This window comes from Xyrauchen texanus, chromosome 14 (assembly GCF_025860055.1).
Source record: "Xyrauchen texanus isolate HMW12.3.18 chromosome 14, RBS_HiC_50CHRs, whole genome shotgun sequence".
NCBI classification, from domain to species: Eukaryota; Metazoa; Chordata; class Actinopteri; order Cypriniformes; family Catostomidae; genus Xyrauchen; species Xyrauchen texanus.
Window position 1 is genome coordinate 37,651,383 of NC_068289.1, and position 27,611 is coordinate 37,678,993.

A 27,611-nucleotide genomic window follows, 5' to 3' on the forward strand; every position below is an offset into this window, starting at 1 on the left:
CCTAAGCTCTGTGAATAAGTAATTTTTTTGAGATACAAGTCTTGAACTGAGATTGGCTAACGCACAACACATCACATGCGCTTGAAATGCCACTTCCTTCAGCTGTTAAATTGCAAATGTTTCTGTGTAGTAATAAAACAGTAAGTGTTCCATTTGGGATGATACTACACTAAAATTCAAAACACTACATGGCTGAGTGCATAGTATATTTCATAAGTGCATAGTGTAGTGTGTCATTTGGGACACAGCTATTGTCAACAAATAATGACTTACATTTATATCTGTTCTTCACACAAAGTTATCTGACTTCTTCAGAAGACTTGGAATATAAGTCACATGGACTGCTGTTATGATACTTTTATGAGTCATGCGATTTGAAGCTTAATATAGCTTGACTTTAGCTTAATATAAAAGTAATTAATCAGGTTAAAGAGAAAGTGGCTGGATTTCTGTGATGTGTGGTTATTTATGAGCCGAAAGCTGGTGAGGTCCCATTCAGAAGGATGAATGTGGGGCAGACTGCTGACTTCACACAATGAAGGCCCACCAAAGCAGCCTGGAGCTCTGGAGCCTAAAACCAGACTGTGCCCTCTCCGCTCTCTACAATGCAATTAAATGTGTGAGGGAGTGTGTGAAATTGCATCTTCAGAGCCCAGGCCTTGCAGGAAAGCTCCAAGCAGCTCTCCCTCTGTAGCAGAGAGCCTATTGTTTACCTTAATGTCTCTGGATTAACGGAAACTTTCTCTATTACAGGCCCAATGCTGCATTGTGTAATATTTGTTGAATAATACATCCATAACACAGAGTGCCTTGAGGAGCTGTCAGCATTCAGAGGTTTTAATGAGACGTCTGTCTTATGACAGGAAAGTCTCTGGTGGTAAAGGAGCATAATGTATGCTGACCCAAATAGCATCAGAAGCACTGTGACCGCAGCAAGGTTCTGCCGATCGGTGAAGGCTGGGATCTGGAATGCTGCTATCATCGCCACTGACAGGACCACAGGAATCATGTAAAGAGCCTGCAATGCCACAGAACAAGCCTCATAAATACAAATTCTTACGCAATACAAAATGTAAAGGAATAGCTCACCCAAAAATCATTTATTCACCCTCATGTTGTTCCATACCTGTATGACTTTCTTATTTAAGTGAACAAAAGATGTTAGACAGAATGTCTAGCTCTCTTCCATATAGGAAAAGTGGTTGGTTTTTTATTATAAAAGTAGTCCATATGTTTAATGCGCTATATTCCAAGTCATGAAATATGTAATATGCTTTGTGTGAGGAACAGGCAGAAAATTAATTCATTGTTCACTGCTAATCTTCCTCTCCACTAGAGCTCTCAAATCTCATTTATCCTAGTGTTCAATTAAAAATGCTGCCAATAAACACTTTATGCCAGGTTTGACATAATTCAAGGCAAACTCTATTGGTTCTCCAATGTCACATAATTGATCATCAACTGGCAAGTTTGAAAAATGCAAACGCAAATGAGATTTGATATATCCGGCAAAGTGGAAGAGCATAAATAAACAACATCTTACATTTCCATTTGTTCCTCAGACAAAGCTGTTGTATGGTTTAAGAAGATTTGTAATATAAAGCACACGTTTATGGACTTCTTTCTTTTTTTAATAAGTTTATGGTGCTTTTCTATTTTTTTAGCAGCTTGCCAGAATAATCACCAACCACTTTCCTTGTATGGAAAAGAGCAGCTCAGACATTCTCCTTTTATGTTTCACAGAAAAAGAAAATAACGGATTGGAAGAACATGAAGGGGAGTAAATAATGAGAGCATTTTCATTTTGGGGTAAACTATTCCATAGTATATAGAACAAGACACATTCAGATTATAGTTTTTTCCATGACACATGTTAAGAACATGAAGCTGCAGCTTTATGTTCTGATATTTTTTATCAAAGCAGCAGACCAAAAAAGTTGACATCTATAAATTGGTACTGAATTACCATATCATAGAAGAAGTTGATGATCCAATAAAAAGGCTCACTGATGCCAGAGATTTGTTGGAGACTCTTGGAACCACTGTGATGTTCCTGAACCTCGTAGATGACAAAACTGGCAGACATGATGGAGTAGCCAGTGAGGACACAGAGCGCAACCAGTATGCTGACCAAACTTCCCACCCTTGAGTGTAAAAAATGAAACATTGAGAAGTTAGAGGATGCAACTTTGAGGACATAGACATTAGGCAATGTGTGCTAAGTGTACCTGAACTTCTATCTGGCACCTGACACTGAGAGAAAACTATATGGCTCTGTACCTTTGTGACAGCATTTTAAGTATCACAGGTACGCTCTCAACACAAGGGCTGTTCTAAAAGGAAGGCAGCATGTTTAAACAGCTTTCTAAGATATCTCATTTTGGTCCAAATTTAAGGCTTCATTGCATGAACTGTATCTTTTGTGGACGAGAAAATTTGATAATGCATTCCAACAAGATAGTGGAAGATTTGAGAGAAAAGTCAACTATAAATATAATGTATTTAACACCAAAAACTCTTGATAGTTGAATAGTTCAGTCTAATTAAAAAAATTACTATTTTAGACAATATTTGAGTGTGCCATTTATTTTTATACTTGCTACAATATTGCGTCTTTAGCTTAGCAACATGCTAATGCCAAAGAGAAACAAATGTCAACTATAAATTCAAATATTTCAATTCCAAATCATACTGATAAAAATAGTTCAATCCAATTAAAACCCAATTTACCAATACATAAAAATTAAAAATTTTATCCAATAAACATTTTATTTCTTGCTATAAAAAATATCAAGTCGAGTCTCCAATGAGCTCTGCATGAAGAAAATAATTTATATGACAGAGTTGATGTCTAGCAGATGTCTCAAGACGCATTTTTAAAGATTAATTCTTTTAACTTGAAAATGCATCACTCATGTGCGTTACACTGAAAAACAGTAAGCGGTCAAAACCGTTCCACTAATGCAGGTTAACATGGGAAAAACTATAAAAAAATGTGTTCTGCGTGAAGGGCATCTTAGAAGGCAGCTGCCGTGTTTGCAATGCACAACAAGGCAGCTTACTATGTTTTAGAACAGAGTGCAAGTTAAGAGTACTGTATGTGAACGTCTGACTGCTAGAAGATCTAGGTTTGAAAACCATGTCTTGCTGTCTAAACCTCACAGTACAGACTGAGCTTCATATTTCCTACTGAGTCTCACATGAGCTTAACACTGTTCTTCAGTCAAGCTCAATGCATATACAACAGGAGCAGACAGAGGGAACAGTGGGGAGAAAAGATGAAAGCCATGAGAATCATGATCTTTCTAAGTGACTCAGATTTGTGAAAGACAGAGACAGACATCGCTCAGTAACTCAGTCTCAGCAGGATATTTATTCTTCTAGTGGTCACCCGCTGAGCTTAAGCATTGGATGCTACACATCTGTGTCTCATTTCTCCTCCCAAGAATAGTGCTACCAAAAATGCTTAGAATCGAGGATCTTATGGAACAAGAGGAGACCCAAACCGCAGAGAGATGAGCCTGAATACAGAAGTTAGGATCACTGGTTTTTAGATTAAAGGGGTTGGGTCAGTTGGGCATAGAACTCAAATAAAGCTGAGTAAAATGAAAGGATAAAGAAGTAACTCTATGTCACACTTTTGTCTGTACACACTTGTTTTTTTTTTCTAGACAATTTTGAAACTTTATTATGTAATTTATTTTGTTACTGTCTCATTAAGATAAGTCACTTGTGTTCCTAATTAAAATTAATACAAGTAAATTAATAAATGTACATTTAATGTAAATATATTTGAACTCTATTTTGAGTGGCTACTCGCGCTGGGAGATATAGCAAAAAATTGACATTTAAAAAAAAATGCAATATATATAATATTAAATATACTGTATATATTTGTGTAATATCAAGATATACACTGAAAACTGAAGATTCAAAAATCGCCTTCTCTGCCTCTCCTCTCCTCATTTCCCCTCTCAGGCCTAAGCAGCAAGTGTTGCACCAGCCTCATCCCAGTTGCAAAAATTAAACAAATGAGCTCAGGTTACAGAGCTTGACTTTCAAATTTCGGCATGGTTGAAATTGCCCACTTTGTTCAAAATACAAGCATGTTTTGGTTGGTGTTGTTGAATCAATTCACCTCTGAACCACCTTCAGAGTAAACACATTATATTGGGTTAGTAATCAATAAGCCAAGCTCAGGGATAAATCAAAGAGGAGTAAATACATGAGTCAAATTACATTTGACTCTACCATGGAAGAAAGAAATACAGGTTTGGAAAAATGTGAGGGTGAGTAAATATTGACAGAATGTGAAGTTAATTATGAAAATATGTAGATTTGCACACCCCTAGGGTGCGTGTACTTACATGACATCCTCGTCTTGCACTTGGCCAGGATAAGGGTGACTAGACAGTGAGATAGCTGTATAGTGGAAAAAAGTATTTTAGTGTACTAGGAAATACACACATGTACAACCAATCATTGTACCATTTTGTATGAAACATGTGACAAGCAATTTGCTCCTTGGAATAACATTTGCTGAATTAATGCCCTGTTTTGCCCTGAATGAGTTCACCAGATCCATTTGAATGACTGTGTCCCTACTTTCCATTATTGACCACTGGGATTTTCTTGCCTAATCTTGCCTGGAAGCAGACAGTTAATCTCAGCCTCTGAGTTAGTCTGGCATTGCTGAAATAAGACTGGGGACTCCGTCCAGCTTTATTACTTCATTTCAGTTCTCAGCACCTATAATTAAAGTTTAGACCACTCTGCCTTATGTTGGGCCATATAATAGTAACACTGCCTCCCTTCTAAAGGTAGTGGTATCAAATGTTTTCAGCCTCACAAGGCATGGGCCACCCACAGTCCATTCAATGATTGTCTGATGCAAAAACTAGAAAGCAGCAGTGAAAATCGCAAGCTCCAATCAGATTTCCCTTTTGCAATGCAACTTATGAGAGTTGGGGTGCATAGGTTGTGTTGGAGTCTTTAGAAGGTATCGGGGTTGATATTACGAGTGCTTAGATTTGCCAAATATTGCCAGTTTCATGGTTTCTCTCTCTGAAAAGAATAAAACAAGCCTTATTTGCATGCTTTCCAATTCTTGGTCACACACACACAGGACAAGCTGATCCGGTGCAGCAGATAGCAGTCCAAAGTTACATTTTTTTTGTACTTTTTCAAGAATTAACAAAGTGACATTTAAACTTGTGCAATGGAGCAAACTGAACGATTAGAAATGGTGACGATTATTATGCAGTTTCGCTGTATGTAGCCTTAAATAGATCTTTCATTCAAGCTGTCAAACCACAAAACAACATATTTGTAAAGAATCTGAATGTTGCCAGTGTGTGCAAGAATAAATTATTTGCATTTCAGAATGTGCCATGTCGTTCATTAGACACATCCAGTGTCCCTTTAATTTTTCTTGCTGCTTACACTTTACCAAAGTTGTGTTGAGACAAATGTTTGAAAGATGAAGACTATTGTGCAACTTATTCATTATGTTTGAATGGACAGATAATCTGATCTCAAAACTAATTACACATTTCCAATTTATTTCATATTTTCTGTACAACTGTCCGTGGATATTGTCGCTCCATTCTGAATAACATTTTTTCCACTCTGGTTTACCCACTCCAAATGGCATGTCAAAACTAAATTAACTGTGGTTTGTCTATTTATACTTCAGTCAGATGATTTCTTCCAGTCTAAGTAGGCAGTTCTAGGCCAGAATAAGCTGCAAATTCATTTTTCAAGTCAAAAAGTCTGGTTAAGCAAGACAAAGTGATAACAAAAACCAAAAGGCCAACAGGGTACATCACACCTTCTATCTGTATATAAGGAGATTATTAGAGAACTATTAAATAAAAAATATTACAAGGAAGTCAGCCCAGATCAGACTGACAATATTTGACAGTATTAGAAAGAGAGAGATTTAACTCACTGTATTGTTGCCGTTTCTCAGGTGGCAGACTGGATCTCAGAAGAAAGTTATTAAGGCTGTTGAGGTAGGCAGGCATGGTGTGGTGGCCTTCTGGATTATACCAAACCTGTGTGGACACAAACATCAGTAAAATTTACAGCAAATCTTTAATTATCATATTGCAATAGAGCATACTGATTACTAGATTTTGGAATAGAGCCTGTTAATGCTTATATAAACTGCTAATTTGGGACAATGAGCCACTTTGCCATTGGGAATATGTAATGATTAATCAAAATTACCTTAGTAAGGGTTCTGTTCTGTGGCACTTCTAACATGTCCATCTTAAGATCAAGTGGGAGGGGCTTTCCAAAGTCCCAGCCTCCATATCTGAAACAAAGAACATACAATCTTATGTTTGATATGTTGACTGTAACTCCTGGCTGGTGCAAATTCTCCAAAAGCCTGTCTGTTTTGGTGTTTTGCTAACTTCTGCTAAACCTAGCCAATGAATTAGACCAACCCCATTCCTTCAGCTGTAAAACCTGTCTCCAAAACCCTGCCCTCCAAAAACATATCATAAATTTCAATGTCAGCAAATCTGGACATTGTATGCATGGTATTCCAAAATAAAAATAAAGTTAATAAAATAATATCACATTACAGCTCAGTTTATGTAACAATAAATGCATATGTGTTTTGCGACTCAAAAAAGAATTTCAGTGGTATACTTTTAATCACTTGGTGGTCTTTGGTGAATTCTGGCCCAAATTCTTATAAGAGCTGTGATTTGTCTTTTTATTTATTTCCACCACCACCCTGAGGCAGGGCTGTGTATTTTATTTATAGTTTTTTGCAGAGAGCAATGTATGAATAATAAATGCTAGCCTTACTATTTTAGGCATAATAAATGATTTTCATGCCAGTGGCATGCCCCAGTCCTATGTGCTATTTGACTAGCATGGAAAATGTCAGTTGGTTGGAAATGCCACGGTAAAGATGAGATAAACCAAAGCGCTTCCTCTTTAATTATTAACCAGCCTACCAGCGCTTCATAATTTCCTTATTATTCCACCTACCAAAATTTGAACTTGTGGCATAAATGTATTGTTACCTTTTGAAATAGGTTTAAAACTGCAATATCATGCGCAATCAAATTCACCTGTTTCTGATGAAGTCATTAGCGGTGGCCATCAGGTAGTTCTCTATGTTGAGGCCCGTCAGGTTATAGACAAGCTGGGATGATGGATTTCTTATGTGAGGTGGATCGTAACCTGATGCAGGACATGACTGAAATGGGCAGAAAAGTGAGTGACATACCAGACAGAAACATTTTCTGGGCTAAATTAACAATTTGTTAATTGGCTCCTTGACAGGTTGTGAGATGGAATTTGAATTGAATTGGTAACACCCCACAGGTTGTTGAACGCTTTAACAGTATTTATTATTCTTGGTTATTAATCTAGCCTACATTTTCTACGTTAAAAGTAGTGTATGTTAAAATTAGTTAATGTATTAACTAATGAACTATTAATAAATGCTGTAATAAGTCATAGTTCATTGTTAGTTCATGATACCTTTAGCATTAAAGCTGCAATACGTGTTCAGTTTGGCACAAAATCGCTGGTTTATGACGTTCATCCTTGCGTCATTACATCATGTAACACATACAGGAAAGAATTTCCGGCTGTCTCATGTTTCGTCTGGAGAAGCCACGCAGTTCAACTCAGTTTAGTAACACTCACACAGTTCAGGACATCATTGTTGCAGTCTAGATGGATGTGTATCTGTTAACCGTTTGACAAAGTTGTTTAGCAGCTATAATGCTTGGATATATTTTCTGGTAGGATTGTTGAAGCCTATATTGCTTGTCATGCATTTATGAATCGAACATTACTCGTGTGTTAACTGAGCATGATGTATCTATGTTGTCCGGTGAAATTACTGTGACATGTTTAATATGTATGACTTCTGAAATTAACTTCTTGTAACTATTATATTGCATATTTAAGCATACTATTTTTACATATAAATGTAAACATTTTACAAAAGTATATTTCATCCCCATCATTATTGAATCCTCGTTTTATGTTTTAAGTTTACGTGCTATTGTGTGCATTGCATAGACATGCTAAAAACTGAGGCTAGACAATATAGTTTAAAAATAATAAAGTCTTCTACTGAACTTGTTTCAGAGTTTAACCTCTTAAATTGAAAACTCTAGTACAATTCAAACATTAATAGTAGAAAAAACATAATCATATTAAATTGATAATCATATTAAAATGTACTGATGTTGGCTGAGGAGAGTCCCGTGTTCTCTATTTAAAAGTGCTTTAAGTGAAGTGTCAGAAAAGCGATTTAAGTGTAAAATGTAATCAAATATGTAAATACGAATGTTGATTATCTTCATCAATACAAGTAATATTTCCGTTCCAAATGTTTAATTGTATAACATAATATCAACATGAAAATAGCACGTTATGACTACAGTAATGATCACACACAGGCGATGTCAAGGTAAGCTCAAATAGGGAGATTCATCCAACAGAAGAGAAGTGCCAGAACACGATTGACGTAAGGTATTCTTCTGCAAATTGCTTACAGTTTTAAGTTTCAACCACAAAGAGAGCACAAAGTTACATAGTGAAGCTTTAACTAATGTCAGCAAACAGAACCTTACTGCAAAATGTGACACAAATTTATAACATTTATTATTAATATCATCTAATGTTTGTAGAATACCCTTCATGTTGAAAACGTGAATATTCATACTAAAATCTATGTATTTATTAAAAACTACACTTACAGCAGTCTTTAAATTTCATTGCACTTCATTTGAATTTCTTTAAATTGCATTGCAGTTTAATTCTAATTCCTTAAATTTGAATTCATATTACAATTCTGCATCCTGTTTGCCAACTCAATTCAAATTCAGGAATTGAATTGGATGCACATCATTGAGAAAATGTGACCGTGTTTGTTGTGTAATAATGGTTCTGCTCACCAGCAATTGTTTGTTACAGTTGCAGGTGGTAAATGTAGCTGAGCTGTTGCCTGTGGAGGTCCAGGTCTGGATTCCTGTGCTATGTCTCTCTTTACAAACACTGTAGACAAAAGCTTTGTTAAAATGCTTCTCTTAGTAAAATTAAGAATACCATATTCTGCCATGAACAAGAGATGGAGAGAAGTGTTCAAAGCAGTGATCATGCACTAATTTTAAAGCATGCTAGAGAAATCAATCCTATAAACAGGAAATGTATATTGGGTGTAAATGATCCCTGGGTAAATCTCACAAAAGCATGACTAGGTAAAATTTCACCACAAAATCAAAAGAAATTATATAATATTTCATTAAGTTAGTTGAAAAGTGCTTGAGTGTCTTAACTTTTTTGCTTCAGTAAAAACAATTTATATTTGAAAACTGTATTTTGTGTTTACTCAGGTTGCCTTTTGTTTTATGTTATATCTTGTTTGAAGTTCTAAAAGAATGTATTTAAAAATATACAAAAACAGAATAAATCAGGATGGGAACAAATAATTTACCACAACACTGTAAGCAACTTGTATATATTTTATCAGCTTGTATGTTTCCAGGGAATCAAACCCTTAGCTTATGCTCTACCAGTCGAATCACAGGAGCTCCCAATTATGAGAATTTGGCTAATTTGTGACAATACTTTCAATACAACTCCTTAAATAGGCTTCAGTTTCTTTATGCAGACTATAATTTATTATTTCTTTATGATTTTATGCTCTTACCGAGGAGTTACAAAAGTAAATCTTTTCAGATGTGTGGTTGAGAGAGAGAACAATACCAAGAAAAGAGAGAGTTCCCACACAAAAAATGGAGCGTTTGTGAGTGAGTTACAAGGTGAGGAGAGAGTAAGATGAGCAGAAATATGGAAGATGAGAAAATAGTGACTGATAACTGAAAATGGTAAATTAGTTTATAAAATAAAGAGAGGGAAAGCAAAAAGACCCACTGATACAACCAGATTAGAGTAGCACAGTCCCAAGGCACAGCAAAGGAGGTGGAGACCACAGGTTAAGAAGTGACCTGAAAAAGATCAGAGAGTCTGAAATCACAGCCAAGTAAAAATTAAACCCATTTGCAGTGCGCCTGTGAGCTGATTAATCACTTGTGGTTTAGAGCGGCCTGCAGTCTGATTAGCAAGTTCAGAGAGCTGGACAGAACGTCCGATCTCTATAAGACATATGGATGATTACTTACGAGTTTAGGGGGTCTCTCATGCAGAAGTGGTCAATGCCTGGATAGGACATCATGGCATCTACAAGACTGCTGGTACTGGGATTCTGATTGCTGTAGAAAGAATGTCCAATAAAAATATTTAGTAATATTATGTATATCGAATGTTCAAAATATAGTATAGTGAATATCTCAGTGATTGCAATGCAATTTTTATCTCATCATCTCATCAATTTACTCAGGTTGAATTAGCTATATTAGACATTTTTACAAAAGACGGAAGTTGGCAAAGTTTGTGCCCACCCCTTTTGCATAATAGCACTAAGACAGAAGAAATTTTTCATAGCATCTCTGTTTCTTATTGAAATTCCAATAGAGTTGATAAGTTTGAGTAATTTTTGAGAATCAGTGCTTTCAAACTTTCTGTTTCAAGTCGGTTCAATGATTTGTTTGTATCAGCACTCAAAAGCATTCACAGGTCTCAATGTGGCATTTAATTTCTTTTTTTTATGTTGTTGTAAGAATATATGTAGATAAATATTGCTATATTGATAAGTGAATTCAGAGACACATTTGAGACACAGTCAATTAACATGTGAGTCTAACCTGAAGAAGGCATATTGTTCATCAACGTGGTACAGAGCAGGCGAAATGGTAATCTTAGGAAAGTGCTGAAGGTCACTCTTGATGGAACCCAGGCCCATGGCAGCAATTACAAAGAACACAGGCAAGAACACCTGGGAGAACAGTCCCTTCCAGTCTCTCCTGGAGTGATGCAAGCGTTTCAGCAACATTGCTTTCACCCGCTGTGCCATCAGGGCAAACCCACTCACAGTGGATTTGCCAGTGAGGCCTACAAGAGAGAAAAAAAGAAAGTATTGTCATGAGACCCATGCAATCATCAAAATTGTTTTAACTCATACAAAGTCTTAAGATGAGCTTTCAAAGTTCAAAACTTTCAGATAGGTAGTTGTAAAAGTATGTTGAAAGAAGCCACTTACTGGCTTTCTCTCCAAGGTGCATGGTGTTGACGTCATCTGGAATGCTTTCTCTCGATGTAAACATGTCATTTACTGTAACATTTTCTGACACAGACCTGGCCCCACTCCTCTCAGACTCCATGTCATTGTCATCTCGAGTCAACTGCAGGAACACCTGAGAAACAGAACAGGTCAACATTTTAAAATGTAATTGGAATGTCATCAGTGCAACTGGTTGTTGTTGAGGTTGTATAAATGGCTGTACACAGGATGTACGCTTTTCTTCTGTCTGTTCTCTTTCCCTGCATTAAAAAATATTTTGCTTTATCAGTATTTTGGCTTATTTTCCAGTAAACGAGGCTAACCTTTTCCTTAGAAGATAAATTTACTCTTGAAGCAAAATTGCATAAGACAATAAGTTTACCCCATTGGTAAATATTTTTTTTTTTTTTCTTACTGAATTTAGTGACGTTTATACTTTAAAAAAGTAGCGCTGTGATTAATTAAAAAAGTTTAATGCGTTGGGTCCTGGGTAGCTCAGCGAGTAAACTGACTACCACACCCGGAGTCGGGAGTTTGAATCCAGCCAGTTCTCCTAAGCAACCAAATTGGCCCAGCAGCTAGGGAGGATAGAGTCACATGGGGTAACCTCCTTGTGGTCACTATAATGTGGTTCACACTCTCGGTGGAGCGCATGGTGAATTGTACATGGATGCCGTAGAGAATAGCGTGAAGCCTCCACGCACGCTATGTCTCCGCGGTAACGTGCTCAACAAGCCATGTGATAAGGTGCACAGATTGACTTCTCAAACACGGAGGCAACTGAGATTTGTCCTCCGCCACCCGGATTGAGGAGAGTCACTACACCACCACGAGGATTTCGAGCGCATTGGGAATTATACATTCCAAATTAGGGAGAAGTTGAATGTGTTAATTTTAATTTTTTCTTTATTTATTATTGATTAATTAATGCCATGTACAATATAATAACAACATATAAACAAATAAGGACAAAGATATATACAAAGATGTACTTAATAACAAAAATTATTTTAACAAATACAAAGACAATTGACATGACATTAAAAATGGTTTCTGGGCATTGTAATATGTAACCTATATTATATATTTTAATTAACTAAATCAACGTGGCTGTACACCCCCCCATGCAATCCGCCACAGCGACAGCAAGAGGAGCAAACAGATACACACCACAGACCCATTCTCCAAATGGAAGCTCCCGCCAAGTCACCTGTGGTGGGACGGGTGATCTTCCACTGTTGGGGAATCTGGTGAGACACTCTGTTGATGCAGGTTTACTATGACAGGTACTGCCATAGCCAGGTCATATTATGTCCTATGACCCATAAGCATCATCTGCAGTCATCTCCTTCTATTGTTTTTAATGGTGGAATAAAGTTGAGGTTGAATAAGTCGTAGAGGTTCGGGGATATGTGTATTCCTAGGAATGTAACATTATTTATTGTAAATGGCATGTTCCGTATGCTAGTATTATGCGGTTTCATATTCAGTGGAAAGACTGTTGATTTGTTCCAATTTATGGAATAGATGTTTTGAAATAGTCATTAATGAGTTTAATTGTTTCTGTAAGTGATGTCTTTGGAGTTTGTAAGAAAAGCAATATATCATCAATGTATAAATAGATTTTATGGTCGGTGTTGTGTAATGAAATTAAATAGATATTTTAATTCTGTCTTATTGCAACAGCTAGATGTTCTACAAATAGAGCAAAGAGTAATGAGGGTAGGGGGCATCCTTGTCTAGTCTCTCGCTGTGGCTGGAATGGTGGTGATATGATGCTGTGGCAGGGCGGAGGGAGGGGCCAGGTCGTGATTCTACACACCCGGTCCCTTATCAGACTAATCAAGCCTCCGAGAGGGATAAAGGCCGACTGCGTGGGGTTGTGCGGGAGAGAGATCGTTAACGGACATGTCCGTCTTGTGTGTGTTTGTGGCTTTTGTTTCAGTTTATAATTAAAATATTATTTATATTGTCAAGCCGGTTCTTGTCTCCTCCTTTCCATTGACTGTGGGGTCTGAGACCACCGACCACGAGCGGGGAGGGGCTCGCTGCCAACCGCCTGCTGTGGGAGAACCGCTGCCAGGGGCGGGGGAGACCCCTTCTGTTCCCCAAGAATGCAGCGGGGCGTTCCGTCCACCAGGGGCAGAATGAGAGATGTGATTACTGATTCAAGACGTGTGGCCAAAACTTTACAAATTATTTTTAAATCTGTATTGATGGTGATATATGGTTGCCCTAAAGTGTTTGTATAATTCTGGTGGATATTCATCTAAACCTGGAGATTTATTGTTTCATTATGTGTTTGATAATGAGTCAAGAGATTTGGCTGTGGTTAAACTGGGTAGAATAATATTATTGAGAAAAGTATTAGTATCTTTAATGTTTTGTTATTTGTTATTGCTGTATACATTTCTGTAGAATATATGAAAGGTGTCATTAATATCATGTGAAGTATGGAGCTCTGGGTTCTTGATTACAGGAATACATGTTTTTCTCTGTTATGTTTGAGTAGGTTAGCAAGGTATTTTCCTGATTTGTCATTATGTTCAAAGTGTATATATCTTAAGCATTGTTTTTGGAATTCTGTCTTTTTCTTTATAATATCTTAATATTTGTCCTTTGTTTTATTTAGCTCCTTTAATATCTGTACATTGGGATTATGAGTGTATGTGTTGTGTAATGTGTGTGTTTTATTTTCTTATTCTTTTTCCAAATTTTTTTCTTATTTGTATTTGTATGTAGAGTATGATATTATCTTTCCTCTTAATCTGACCTTAGCCATCTCCCAAAGATTTAGTGCAGGAATGTCTGGTGTGTGGTTTGTTTCCATGATGGATGCCCATTCTTTTTTAAAGTATTCAATAAAGTCTCTGTCTTTGAGTAGTGATGTATTCATCCTCCATCTAAATTCGTTTTTTGTAGTATTTCAGTTATTAATAGTAATGGTGATTGGTGCATGGTCAGAGATGACAATAGGGTTAATTGTAGTATTTAATATGTCTGTCATGATGGAATTACCTGTTAAGAAATAATCAATACACCATGTGATTTATGAACTGATGAGAAATAGGTGTATTCTCTTGAGGTTGATATGTAAGTCTCCAGCAATCACCAAGCTCATTCAAGTATTTTTGGATGATTTCCATGGATCGTCAGGTTTTAAAATGTGGTGTTCGATTTATCTTGTGTTGGTAAATAGCTGTGTTAAAGTGTCCTCCAATTATGATGGCTGATTGAGAGAAATTGGATATTGAGGATAAAATTATTTGTGTTTGGTCCATAGATATTAGCAATGTTTTATTATATATGGAGATACTGATAATAACATATCGTCCCTCTGGATCAGAAATAGTTGAGTGATTATTTACTGGTATGTTTTTATTAATGAATAGAGAAACACCACTTTTCTTTGAGTTATAGGATGCGGAGTATATCTGTTAATTGTGAATCACTTGTGTTCTTATTCCCAAAGGTGAGTTTCTTGTAATAAACCTAAATCTGACTTTAGTTTTCTGAGTTTAATATTTTGGATCTTTTAGCTGGTGAGTTAATGCCTTACAAGTTCCAGCTAACAAATTGTAGATTTGCCATTTGTGTTTAATATTATATGGCTTTGTTAAATATCTAATACAATTATCTGTACCCTGAAATGTAAAATAGATAGAAAATATACATATTCAACGTCAGACAAATACAACATGGAACATTGAAAACATATTTCCTTTTCAGCTGGGTATGCAGGTAACATGTTTTGAATGCAGTAGACAGGTGCTCATTTTGTTACATTCATTGGCAATTTTTATGATGAATTATAAGCGGAATATAGTGTCATTTCTGTAAAACTGTACAGTTTGTCTATGGTGAGTACAACATTTCTTCCATTTTGGAGGAATTGTTTAATGATGGGATCAGAATTCTCCGTCTTTCCTGGATCTCCTGTGGGAAATGATCATTGAGTCCGAAGGTAGTGGGTCACAGTCCTTTACCCTTAATCTTGACTAGATCTTTCTGTTTGTAGTGTTCCAATTTTGCAATGGTGGGATGTGGACATTTAGCGTTGGTGTAGTTATTGTTGTTTTTGGATCTGAGGTAGTGGACGTGGTGAAAGGTGATGTTGTTCACAGTTTCTTTTGGGAGGTTAAGTGCAGAATGCATGAATTTTGATTGCTTCTTTTGGGTTGTCCTGTACTTGTGCTGGTATAACCGAATAAAACAGGTTGTCACACATACTACGGCACTTAATGTCTAGTACGGATTTTTTTAAACAATTTATTTTCAGCTGTTAGCACTGTTGGTTGTTGCTGTGAGTGCAGCAATCTTTGTCTGCATTTTGTTCTTTGTCTTGTTTTTGTAGCGACTCTATCTGGGACTGACTAAATTCAAGACTGGTCTTAAGGTCTTTGATGTCTATGTGAAGCAGTTCAAGAATTGCCAGTTTGTTATTGATCAATTCTAGGAGACCCACCTCTACTGTAGTTGAGCTCTCCTCTGCCTTGTTTGTTTCTTTTGTGGTTGTGGCATGGTGAGGAGTCTGTAGAAGTAGTCATCTATGACATTTTCCCAGATTTCCACAGTGGGTTTGATCCGGTTGTAGTATTATGCAAAACAGCGAGGGAAGTTACCGTAGTAACGTTAGACGTAGATCGTTCTGTTCAAGTTTAGTTTTGTTTACGGTCAGAGCGCCTCCATGTTAGATCACATCCGCTGTCTCGCAAGATTGTCAGAGCTCACGCATCACTCTTGCACCGCTGCATCACAACGTGTACATTTTTTTAATTGTGATTGCCGCATTTACTGTTAAAACAGCATAAACCAGCATAAACACTGGTTGGAAGGGCGGAACCTTTGTAATGTGTCTGCCCGAAATAATAACAGATGCACACTTCACAACAAACGCACACAACAGCACTTCTGTGTCTGTGATAAAATGATGGAGAAAGGACCTCTTAATTCTATATGATGCACAAAACAAGCACAGATGGGACTTGTGATAGAAATCTAGAATTTTTTTAGCCAGTTAAGCAGATAGCCACAGTCTATAGGCAGAACAATATTGTGGAGAATGAGAGTGTGGCAGGGCGGAGGGCGGGGCCGGGTCGTGATGCTACACACCCGGCCCCTAATCAGGCTAATCAAGCCTCCAAGAGGGATAAAAGCCGACCGGAGACGGAAGTGCAATAGAGAGAGATTTACGGGCAGCTGCCCGATACCTTTGGGTGTGATTGTATTTTTTGGTTAAGTTTTATATTAAACTATTATTTATATTATCAAGCCGGTTCTCGCCTCCTCTTTCCCTTTAATCCCTTTACACTGGTGCCGAAACCGTGGGAAAGGAGGAGGCGAGAACCTGCTTGATAATATAAATAGTAGTTTAATATAAAACTTAACCAAAAGACACAAACACAGGTGTCGGGCAGCTGCCCATAAATCTCTCTCTCTGTCGGACTGCCGTCTCCGGTCTGCCTTTATCCCTCTCGCAGGCTTGATAAGCCTGATTAGGGGCCGGGTGTGTAGAATAACACTCCGCCCTGCCACAGAGAGTTTAAGAGATTTATTGCCCATTGCAATGAAAATGCAACCTTTACTCAATCTCACTTTTAAAATCTGCGATTAATCGCAATTAACTACAAGAAAAAAATATTTGATTAATCACAATTAAAAAATGTAATCGACTGACAGCACTGTAAAAAAGTAAAGAACTTTGGCAATGGGGTAAGAAAAATAAATGTAGATATAAGTAATCTAAGATACATTAGTAAACTAAACTAATAAACATAACCTTATTTCTGGATTAAATTGATCTTGTTTTAAGGATGTTTTGATATTTAAAAAGAGAGAAAACCAAATTTTGATTAATGCTTACTGAAATAATTTTTGCAGTGTGCTGAAAAGTCCAGTTGAGACCAGCATGAATTTCCATAGTGATTAATACTGGTTTCATGTGGGTCAAGCTGGCGAACCAGCATAGTCATGCATTTAAAGATGGCATGTCAAGCAAGGGCGCAAGTTAAAAGTTGTTACATTTTGAAAAATACATTATATCCTATAGGGATATAGCTACAGTATATCCCTGAATCCTGTTCCATTCCACTAAGGCTCATCTAACCGTGTTTGGCTGAGTCTTAATCATGTGAGAACATCGCCTAGGCCTTCACACTACATCAAACTATTACCTCTTCAAGGGTGGTGTCGGAAATGCCATAGCAGCCCAACTGAAGCCTGTCGAGATTCTGGTCAAGACTGGTGAGCAGAGACTGGTATGCAGCAGCATTCTGGAGATTGTATGGTGGGAGGGAGTAGACCAGATCGCCCACCTCTCCCTCTTTCTGCAGAGCGTCAGGCAGGTAGGACTGAATGAAAGCCCTCAATTCATCATTGTTGAAGCTCTCCTTTGAATCAGGAGTCTGAATCTAAACCAAAAAGCATGGAAATGCATGTTCATAATGTGACATATTATAAAATATTTACTAAATGGCTCTCTGGAATACTTTATCATTGGTCAACAGCAGAATTCTGAGGTCTAATACATTTGTATGATGACTGCTAAACTGTATAATTGACCATTGTCCCATGGAACCGATTTCCTACATACTGTATCTCCTACCAATTTCTATTGGGTGCCACTAGAGAACATACTTCATGGCGTTAAGATTTGTAACTAAACAAATTTACCATCTTTGTGAGGGTGAGGTTGTAGCCTTTAGCCAGTTTGTCTTTGAGGTAGAAGGGTGAACCACAGCATTTGAGGCCTCCGTGATCTAGGAAAGCAATGCGGTCACTGAGAACTTCAGCCTCATCCAGGTGATGGGTGGAAAGAATGATGGTTCGCTCTAGAAAGTAAAAAAAAGACATGTCAAATCAAAGATCTACCGATAGAGAGATAAAGAAGACAGACTCTGAACAAAGGGGTGATGTACTAAGATAACACCGGAGAATCTGACATGACCCTCTTTTATGGTTTTAAATCCTTGCCTGAGATAAATTCGCTAACTGTCTCTGAGGAAGATAATTAAACATCAGAGGCGGCCCGAATAGAGGGAGCATGACGGATAACAATCAGTTGTTACTACATGTGCATTGGGATTTTTCCCTTTCTGGATTTGACTGCAAGCACCTTGAGAAAATCCATTCAAGCCTAATTAAATTCTAAACCGAGTGTCAGATACCCAATAAGATCAAAGTCCTTATGGGGGTTTGCTACAGGTATGAGGCAGGCGATTATTTTCTCCCTGGCCTGAATGGAAGAATTGCAGGGGGATTTCACCTTGCTTGTGTTTAAGGACAATGTCCCAGATGCTGCGTCGAGAGCAGGGGTCCACACCAGTGGTGGGCTCATCAAGCACCACCAGTCGTGAGCCTCCTATGAAGGCAATGGAGATTGATAGCTTCCTCTTCATACCACCTGACAGGGTGCCGACACGCTTGTGGCGGTGGTCGTACATGCCTGTTTCCATTAAGGTTCTAAGAGAGAGAAAACAGAGAATGTGTTAATATTAAATCCTCATGTAGCTGATGCTTTCATAGAAAGTGAACAGATGTTAAATGCCTTGCTCAAGGGCACAATGTTGATACTTCATGAATTGTCCGTTGTGGGGTTTGAACCCATAACCTTTTAATTACCAGCCTGAATCTTTGATCACCAAGCCACATCTCCATGTTAAGATCTGATTACAAAGCTAGAAGATGCCATATGGCTCCTGACAAGCTAATATGAACACAACAACTGTAAACAAAGTACACATCTCTCATTATTAGAGAGTGTTAGGGGCTGTTAACACAGGATGTGTTCTTGCGTTAAAAAACAGCTTGCCGCAGCGCTGTGTAATAGACCAAAATGAAAGAGTCTCGAGAAATGTTGATGTAGAGTTTCTAATTTGACATGTCATCATATAAAACTGCACTCATGGCTTGTCACAAGCAACATTCAGAGACGCCCATCTAGCATATATTTACATAGCAACCAATTTAATGCATGGATGTTGTATTTTGGCTTCGCTATACGCAACGCAGCATTTAAATTAATTTAAACTGCCAGATCTCAGTTCAGAAGAATCTGTGCAGGCTGTAAAGGGTTAAACTTTTGACGCGCTGAGTCATGTGACAAAAACTTTGTGCAGATCACAGCGGAGTGTGTCCTTGGGAGAAATGCCAACAAAACTACATCTGGTAAAAAACCTAGTTACATTTTTACATGGAAACCTGTTTGAGTCAAATGATTAGAGTCTTTAGTTTCATCCGATATGCCATTTTTAAAAATGTTGCAATTTATCTTGAAACATCACACTGCTAAACACAATGTACACAATTGTACCTATAGCTTTCCTATGCAGTTAAGTGCATTCACTCTTAAAATCCCAACAAATGTTCAGTTTCAGGACACATAATAAACCATTTGATTTGAAAAAAATCTGACTTTCTATAGCTTGGTATTATTTTAAATTTTACAACTTAGTCCCACTGTTCACATATGTTGACATACATTTTTTGAAACATTTGAATGTTTATAAGGTGCTACTTGTTACAATAAGGTTTACCTATTTTTTTAACCAGCTGATGCTGACCGATATCAATTGGGCAGGTTGGCTAACAGCCAATATAATAGTGATATATACTGTATGTGCTAATAAAACTTAATGATGCAAAGATGTACAAAAAAATATTTTATTTAAATGAACATGTATCTCTTTTGTATGTTGCTTGGGATTGTGTTGCATTGTCTATGTATAGGATGAATCCCCCTGTCATTACCCCTCCTTATGTGTCTCCTGGTATGTAAGCCCTTCTGTCTGTTGAATGTATCCACTTTTATGTACTGTGTTTTCTTGTGTAAGGCATTAATAAATTAAGTAATAAAGCTCATTGCTAAGTAATAAATAAAATCGATAAATTAACATGTATTTTGAGCAATAGTTACCCATATTCATTAATAAATATATATATATATATATATTTACTTCCACTACCCATTGACAAGGATATAAACTATAGACTCTATCCATTGACAATATATCATTCAATCACAAGTAAATGTAGAAAAAAAACTTTAAGAAAATTATTGCTGCAACGTACCTGCGCACTTGTTCATGCACTTCCTGCTTGGTCCAGTGAGGGGCTTTGATCTGAGCATATAGCAACAGGTGCTCTTTGGTGGTAAGGTGGTCAAACAAGACGTCATACTGCATGCAAACACCCATCTCCTTTCGCACATCATCTATAAACGTCTGCATATCCATCCCATAGACCTCAATGGTGCCATTGGTGGGTGAAAACAACCCCGTCAGAAGTGACCTGAAATATAGCACAGTATAGTATAGTATAGTATAGTATAGCATAATTTGGCATTGCATAGCATAGACTAATATAGTACTGTACAGTACAGTACAGTAAAGTATAACATAGTAAAGTATATCATATCATAGCATTGCATAGCAAAACATAGTACAGTATAGTAATATGATACCTGTAGTAAAGTATACTATGGTATAGTAGATACATTAATGCAAATGAGATTAAGGCTCTGTGCCAAAACAGTAGGCAGCATGATTATGCTGTCTTTACAAGATCCCTTCTTTTAGCCAAATTCTAATGCAGTGTCACATGCATCTCCAATTTTGAGAGAAATGTCTATTATAAAAATATATATATAATACAAAATATTTGTGTATTGCAGATTTTTATTCTTATTAGAGCAGTATTTTCATTAGCTTGGCTAAAGTCAAATTCTATTGAAATATTTATATATGTAACAAATGCTCTTACATAGTGGTGGTTTTTCCAGCTCCATTGTGACCCAGCAGAGAGGTAACATGCCCCTCATAGAAAGAGAGGTTCAGGTTGTCGACAGCATTCCGGTTGCCGTAGGTCTTTGTCAGCCCATGCAGTGATACTCCCACAGGTAAACCTGAGAAGTCTTCTTCTCCATTAGCCGGCAAGTTACCTTTCCCTACACCACAGAAAAAGAGAAGCCAAGATGTTACAATAAGAGGGTAAAGAGTTCAAATAAAAGTACACTGGATGAACATGTGGGGAAATTCTCTCCAGAGATGAATGGTTATTGTACCTTTGTTCTTGTCATTATTTTGCTCCTGCATCATGTTAGTGAAGAGCAACCCTCTGCCAATCTTCTTTGGTGTTCTGTTAAAGCAGCTGAACATATCTTTCCAGAAGGATCGTGTCACAGGGAAGTACCACGGGACACCAATGCCATAATTTCCTGATTGGGAGATAAAACAGAGGAGATTAACACTGCAAATAGCAATCTCATTTTTTAACCTATCCGCAAAGAAAATGGACAGGTTAAAGGAAAAGTTCCCCCAAATATTAAGATTCCATATACTGTTATTCTTCCATGGAACACAAAAGAAAGGATTTTGAAGAATCTTTACGCAGCTCTCTTCCATACAACAACATTTAATAGTGACCTCGTTTGTGAAGCTTTAAAAATGATAAAAAAATGTACATTAAAGCACTATAAAGTAGTTGATATGACTTGTGCGGTATATTCCAAGTTTTTTAAAGTTGTATGAAAGCTTTATATGCAGAATAGACCGAAACTTCTGAAATCTTGTCAGAATTCACATTTCAATAAAAAAAAAAATTGCCAAACCTGCAGTGGAAATAGCAACTTACATTTTAGTCTGTTCCTGCAGAATATAGCATCTAAGGACTACATATATGGTGGTTTTATGGCGTTTAAAAAATGTTATTATTATTAATAACTTAATTCTTCTGGCGCTTGACAGCCATGGAAACTATGAACTGTCGTTTTATGTAAAAGACCTGCATACGCATTCATCAGAAATTCAGCTTTTGTGTTTCACAGAGAAAATAACAGCAAATATATTCTGAACTTTTGTGTTTCACAGAGAAAATAACAGCAAATATATTCTAACAACATTTTCATATTTGGGTGGACTATTCCTTTATTTGTACTTGTCCTGGGAGGTGGGTAGCTCACACATACCTGGGAAGACCATGCGGATGTAAATACCAATTATGAAATATATTATTGAGTCTATGAGGAGCAGCCAGCAGAGCCAACCAAAGGAGGAAGTGTCTCCAGCCAGAGGAGATACATACATGTTGCTCCACTGGATGCCTGACGTGTAGGTACACAATACATTTCGTTAATGTATTTATCTCACACAAACAATAATTACAGCTTGAGGGTTTTGATCAAAAGTCAGCCTACCTTCCTCCTGTTTTTCATAGCGGGAGATATACTGAGTGGCATAACTTAAGCATGTTGGAGAAAACAGACCCTGTGGACCAAAAACAAAAACAATCAGATTTATTTATTAGGAATTCTTCAATTAGGGTCTCTAAAATGCTTGGAGTTATACAATTATATGCTGAAAGAATAAATGCAAATTCAAATTAATATATAGACAATGGATGAAATAGTGCTAAATTATAAATTTATTATAGAGGGACATTAACATGTTTTGTTCACAAAAAAGTGAAATTCTGGCAAATTTTTACATTAAACCCACAAATCATTATTTACTCACCCTCATGTTGTTCCAAACCCATGCAACCTATTCATTTTATGGAACTCAAAAGGACATGTTAGGTCAAATAAAACCTCAGTCTCCATTCACTTTAATTTCATCCGTTATCAATAAAATGAAAGTGAATGGCTAACATACTTTACTGCCTAAAATTATCCTTTGTGTTTCATGACCAAATAAAAGTCATACAGGTTTGGAACAACATCAGGGTGAGGAAATGATGACACATTTTCATTTTTGGTGCGCTATCCCTTTAAAACAAACATGAAATGTAATTGAAGATACATTTTTCAAAAGTTGAAAGCTATTCAAACTATAATTTAAACCTGTAATGCTTATGAAAATTAAATAAATAAAAAACATCCTAGGGCACAGGAAAATTCACTGAAAAACCTCCAATTAACATGCCAAAATATGACTGACCAATGATATTATATTGCACATTGATTGAAATGCAGTACAGACCAGAGCACTCTTCACAGAAAACGAGAGGTTGTCCTCCAAGTGGATCAGCACGATGAAGGGGAAGAAGCAGATGACATAGATAAGACTGCCGCTCAGTCCCGCGATGTTGGTCTTATCAAAGAAAGAGCTGACCAGGAAGCTAATTGCAATGACGCTGAGGCTGTAGTCACAAAGGTAGAGAAAGAGCACAAAGCCATCGCTGTGAGGAAGGATGCCGCCACCTTTCAAAATGATGGTGAGGAGGATGATGGTGAACAGGAGGAAAACAACACTCTCAATGAACCAGGCAAAGAAGTGGCTGAAAGGATTGACTCCCATCATTTTCATGTACTGTGAGAAGAGTCAAAAGAGATTTTAGAAACCTGATGAAAGTTTCTGGAAACAGACATATTACTAGAAGATAGGTTTTAGCTCAGTATACTCTAGCAACCACACAGCAATGAGCTAAAAATATCTCATTTACATATTAGCAAGTTAGCAGCTGTATAGCAACACCTTGCTAACCACTCAAAACACCTTAGCATTGTGGCAGCAACATTTGTACAGGCAAGCACTACTTCTATTTTCTTCAGAATATGTAAAACTCTAGTTTTGCAATTTACATCTCCCAAACCTAAAACTAACCCTTAAAATACTTTTTTTTTTTTTTTTGTTAAAGTAAAAGCCTTTTAGCAATCTAAATATGTTTGTTTTTATACCTCATGCAGTCGCAGCTCTCTCTCATGGACAAGTTTCTTCACAAAGTGGGCAACAAAAAGCACCCAGGAAATCATGAGAGCCATTGGGAAGGCAAAAGCGATGCTGTTGAGATAACTGGAAGATAGAAAAAGTTTAGATTAGCTGTTGCAGAGCACTCCCAATGTTTTAAAATGGTTCCTAGATAATACAGAATTTCTGTTATATCACAAATATATCAGCATGATATCACCCAACAGCTCTTTAGTTCTAAGTATTGGCAAAGAAAATTCTTCTTAACAATAATTTTTTTTCTTAATTTCTAACTTAAGAAAAAAGTAATGAATATTTAGTTTCCCCCTTTTTTTCCTAAAAGGTAGCTTTTGTCTTTGTGTCATCTTCGACTTACACTGACACCTAGCGGCTTGGATGTAGCATAGTTTAAAATCAATAGTTTTCTTTTTCAGATGCCATTGTAGATATTTAGTAAACATAGTCAGCAATGATTACTTTAATCAATTAGTAAAAGTGTAAAATAACAGTATGGTTACTAAGGTTAAACGAGTAGTATTCGGCTGGCCATGTGATTCTAAAATGGCAGCCCTCATCTGTGGACCCTCTACATGTAGAATAACATTTGTATAAGGTTACTGATATGACTGGTGTCTTCATTTTAATGTGAGAGCTAATAATTTCCTATATATATATGTCTTACATTTATGCATTTGGCAGACGCTTTTATCCAACGCGACTTACAGTGCACTTATTACAGGGACAATCCCTCCGGAGCAACCTGGAGTTAAGTGTCTTGCTCAAGGACACAATGGTGGTGGCTGTGGGGATCGAACCAGTGACCTTCTGATTAACAGTTATGTGCTTTAGCCCACTACACCACCACTCCACTCTTTAGGAGTTAAACTTTTTTAGTGAGGAAAGAATCACTGAGTGTACCTTTAAGATTGTTCTTAAACAATCTTAACTGTACTACATCATAAAATGACCATAACATGTCATTAGAAAATTAGGAAACCTGCTCAGTTGAAATACTGTCTTTTCCGATAACAATGCTACAGCAAGTATATTCTACTTTGAAGTTTCCATTCTGGGCAAGAATTTTGATTCCATATAAGGTTACAGATATGACAGTTGAGTCAAAGTCGCTATGTGATTTTAGACCAAAACACGTTTTTGACTATTTTGTGTTTTATGTTATCTTTATTTTCAACTTGTAAACCAAGTAAATGTTATCACAAAATTCAAACAATAAATATTGTTTTAATACTTCTTAATGTGTTGACCAATCATGCAAGCCAATTTAAACTGATGCGCTGCATAATGCTCTGTCTCCGTGATCTTTAGTGTCCACAGAAACATAATTACACTAATTATGATGGATGGGGTCTCAGATATTAAGCATTGCAACACTAAATAATACTAGCTACATATATAGTACTACTACAACATTTCACTTTTATAATCTAGCATATTTGTATGCTTATTGGATGTTTTTATTCCAGATGGAAATGCTATAGGCAATTAACAGGGATAGAGAGCCTTGCAGTTATTTCCTCAATGAGAACCTCCAGCTTGTTGTCTAATTACATTTTTGTTTTGTTTCTTTCCTTCCATGTCAAATTAAAAATTGTCAAATGCCAAAGATGGTTAATATCGTTAAACTAAAACATCTCACACGCTTTACATAAAAAAAATATGGCGATGTGCTTTTTACTTTAAAAAAAATTACAGGTAGACTAATTTATTGCTACAATTTACCAGTGTTGAAGTATTGAATTTGTTGTATTAGACAAAGCAACCATATAAGCAGGTTAGTATGATTAGACAATTTCAAAGCCTGTCATTTTATTCATAAGGAAAAAAGTTTCTTACATATGTTTCCAGGACTCCATTTAAGAACATTCTTACAAACTTCATATAACTTATCCTAAGAACTTCTGAAGAACCTTTTGTTTCCTAATGTCATTATTTTCCAAAGCGCTACTGGAGAGTGTTTCCAATTGCTTTGTTTTCAGTGGAGCAAAACACCAATTTATTGAGGATGAGAGGTGTAAACTTAATGCATTTTCAAATGCAAACATATTAGAATGTAGGTGGCCTCAGACACCTAATTTTTTTCCCCCCAATTTCTAAGGATGCATCCTTTTGTGGAGTAGGCAATGCATTGCGATGAGCTCATTGAAAAAAATAATTAAAGATGGCAGACAGCATCGAGAGAAATACTTTAGAAAACATAATTCATTCAATTCTGAACAGTCTGAACCCACCAATTATCTTAAGAAACTCCACCCTACATTTGTACTTTAGGTCATTTATTACCTGCATTTTAAAAATGCGTAAATTATTGTTTTGTGTACAACAAAACTTAAGACTCCGTTGATGAAAATCTGTTTTATTGTGCTTTAATGATAGGGGTGAAAAGGATATATATCTCTGTATGTATGTTTGTGTATGTGGACAGGTGCATGTGGGCAAAAACCCCATTTGAGAGGAGTTTTTCAAGAATTGCATTCTTAAGAAATTTGTATAACTTATCCTAAGAGCTTTCTTGTTTTCTTTAAGAATATTTTTGTGAATCCAGCCCCTGATGCTCAGTGACTTTTGGAGTGTGCTAATGTTTGTGTTTGGAAAACACTCACTCATCCTTGTAGTAGCATGGATAGGGGAAGGCCTGGATCTGGACCGCGGGTCCATCTATGGCTTTACCCGTCTGCATTTCAATGATGGCTCTCTCGATGCTCTCCTGCAGGTACACGAAGCCTCGGCTGTACCGTTGTGTCTTCGTGGCAGAGATGAAGGCATCCTTCACCCAGAAGGGATTCCGCGTGCGGTCAGTACGCATGGAATTATCGATATTCATGCGGATGGTGTAGTCTATTTCAGAAGGCAGGCTGGAGTTGGAGGTCACCTCAGGAAGATTAAAGATGATACCTGTGGAGATGCAAAACATGTGAATAAAAAGAACTTATAGTGGACATGTTCACCATATTTGGATGATTCCAATTAAATCTGTCAAGAAAATGTCCTGGTTATATTTATCCCCAAATATCATACCCAAAGATTCATTGCCGTAACACATCCGGACAAATTATTTATAATATTCCCATTGTTTTCAAAGATGATTTTCAGTACTGTAACAGTTTTTTTAACTGTATGATGTTATGTTATGGATGCTGTCGTACAATTATTTATTTTTGATTAAAATCAGTGAAGATGATTGTACCAAGGGATAACTACTTTTATATATAAATACTTATACTTAAATACTTCACATTGTGGTAATGAGAATATAAAAAATAACAGCTTTTTTTCGCATTGTGGTAATAACTGTCATGAAAAAAATGTCACAGTGTAAAAAATCCATATGGCCCTAAAAATAGGTTTAATTTTCATTTCAAATATCATTGTATTTTTTTTTTTTTTTTTTTGGAGTATATAGAACCAGGATATTTTCTTGACAGGTTTTGTAAGAATCAGCCATTTACTAACAGGTGTGGCTCTCAATTTGATCTGAATAATATCTGTATGGTAACTGAAGTCAATCCACTTCTCTAACTCACATTAGCCTTGAATGTAACCATGGTGACCTAAAACGATACTACTTTGTTTTGCATCTTTAAAGGCCCTCATGAAAACACTTGAAAACACAACAGTTTTCTTTCTGCTGCTGTATGAACACAGCCATAGCAGTGATCTAGAAGCTGCATCTCTGTTGCCATAGTAACCTCAGTGGCATGCTGCTATTTGATTACAGTGGAAATCTACATTATATCTCAACTGAATTC

The 27,611-nt window shown here is 36.7% G+C and overlaps 1 protein-coding gene across 1 annotated transcript in view; it reads right to left on the bottom strand.

The window, feature by feature from the left end:
• The window catches only part of LOC127655416 (glucosylceramide transporter ABCA12-like), a 49,568-nt gene that overhangs the window by 11,508 nt on the left and 10,449 nt on the right, over window positions 1–27,611 (bottom strand). Inside the window, exons 14-34 of the mRNA XM_052143246.1 lie at window positions 26,466–26,757; window positions 23,835–23,949; window positions 23,137–23,466; window positions 22,353–22,422; window positions 22,125–22,259; window positions 21,222–21,374; window positions 20,921–21,104; window positions 20,231–20,449; window positions 18,426–18,622; window positions 17,834–17,991; window positions 17,335–17,571; window positions 11,141–11,294; window positions 10,746–10,992; window positions 10,164–10,253; window positions 8,937–9,036; window positions 7,092–7,219; window positions 6,232–6,319; window positions 5,951–6,056; window positions 4,368–4,422; window positions 1,967–2,144; window positions 903–1,018 (exon numbers count right to left, since the gene is read on the bottom strand). Of these exons, the coding sequence (XP_051999206.1) occupies window positions 903–1,018; window positions 1,967–2,144; window positions 4,368–4,422; window positions 5,951–6,056; window positions 6,232–6,319; window positions 7,092–7,219; window positions 8,937–9,036; window positions 10,164–10,253; window positions 10,746–10,992; window positions 11,141–11,294; window positions 17,335–17,571; window positions 17,834–17,991; window positions 18,426–18,622; window positions 20,231–20,449; window positions 20,921–21,104; window positions 21,222–21,374; window positions 22,125–22,259; window positions 22,353–22,422; window positions 23,137–23,466; window positions 23,835–23,949; window positions 26,466–26,757 (3,352 nt within the window). The remainder of the gene's footprint in view (window positions 1–902; window positions 1,019–1,966; window positions 2,145–4,367; window positions 4,423–5,950; window positions 6,057–6,231; window positions 6,320–7,091; window positions 7,220–8,936; window positions 9,037–10,163; window positions 10,254–10,745; window positions 10,993–11,140; window positions 11,295–17,334; window positions 17,572–17,833; window positions 17,992–18,425; window positions 18,623–20,230; window positions 20,450–20,920; window positions 21,105–21,221; window positions 21,375–22,124; window positions 22,260–22,352; window positions 22,423–23,136; window positions 23,467–23,834; window positions 23,950–26,465; window positions 26,758–27,611) is intronic.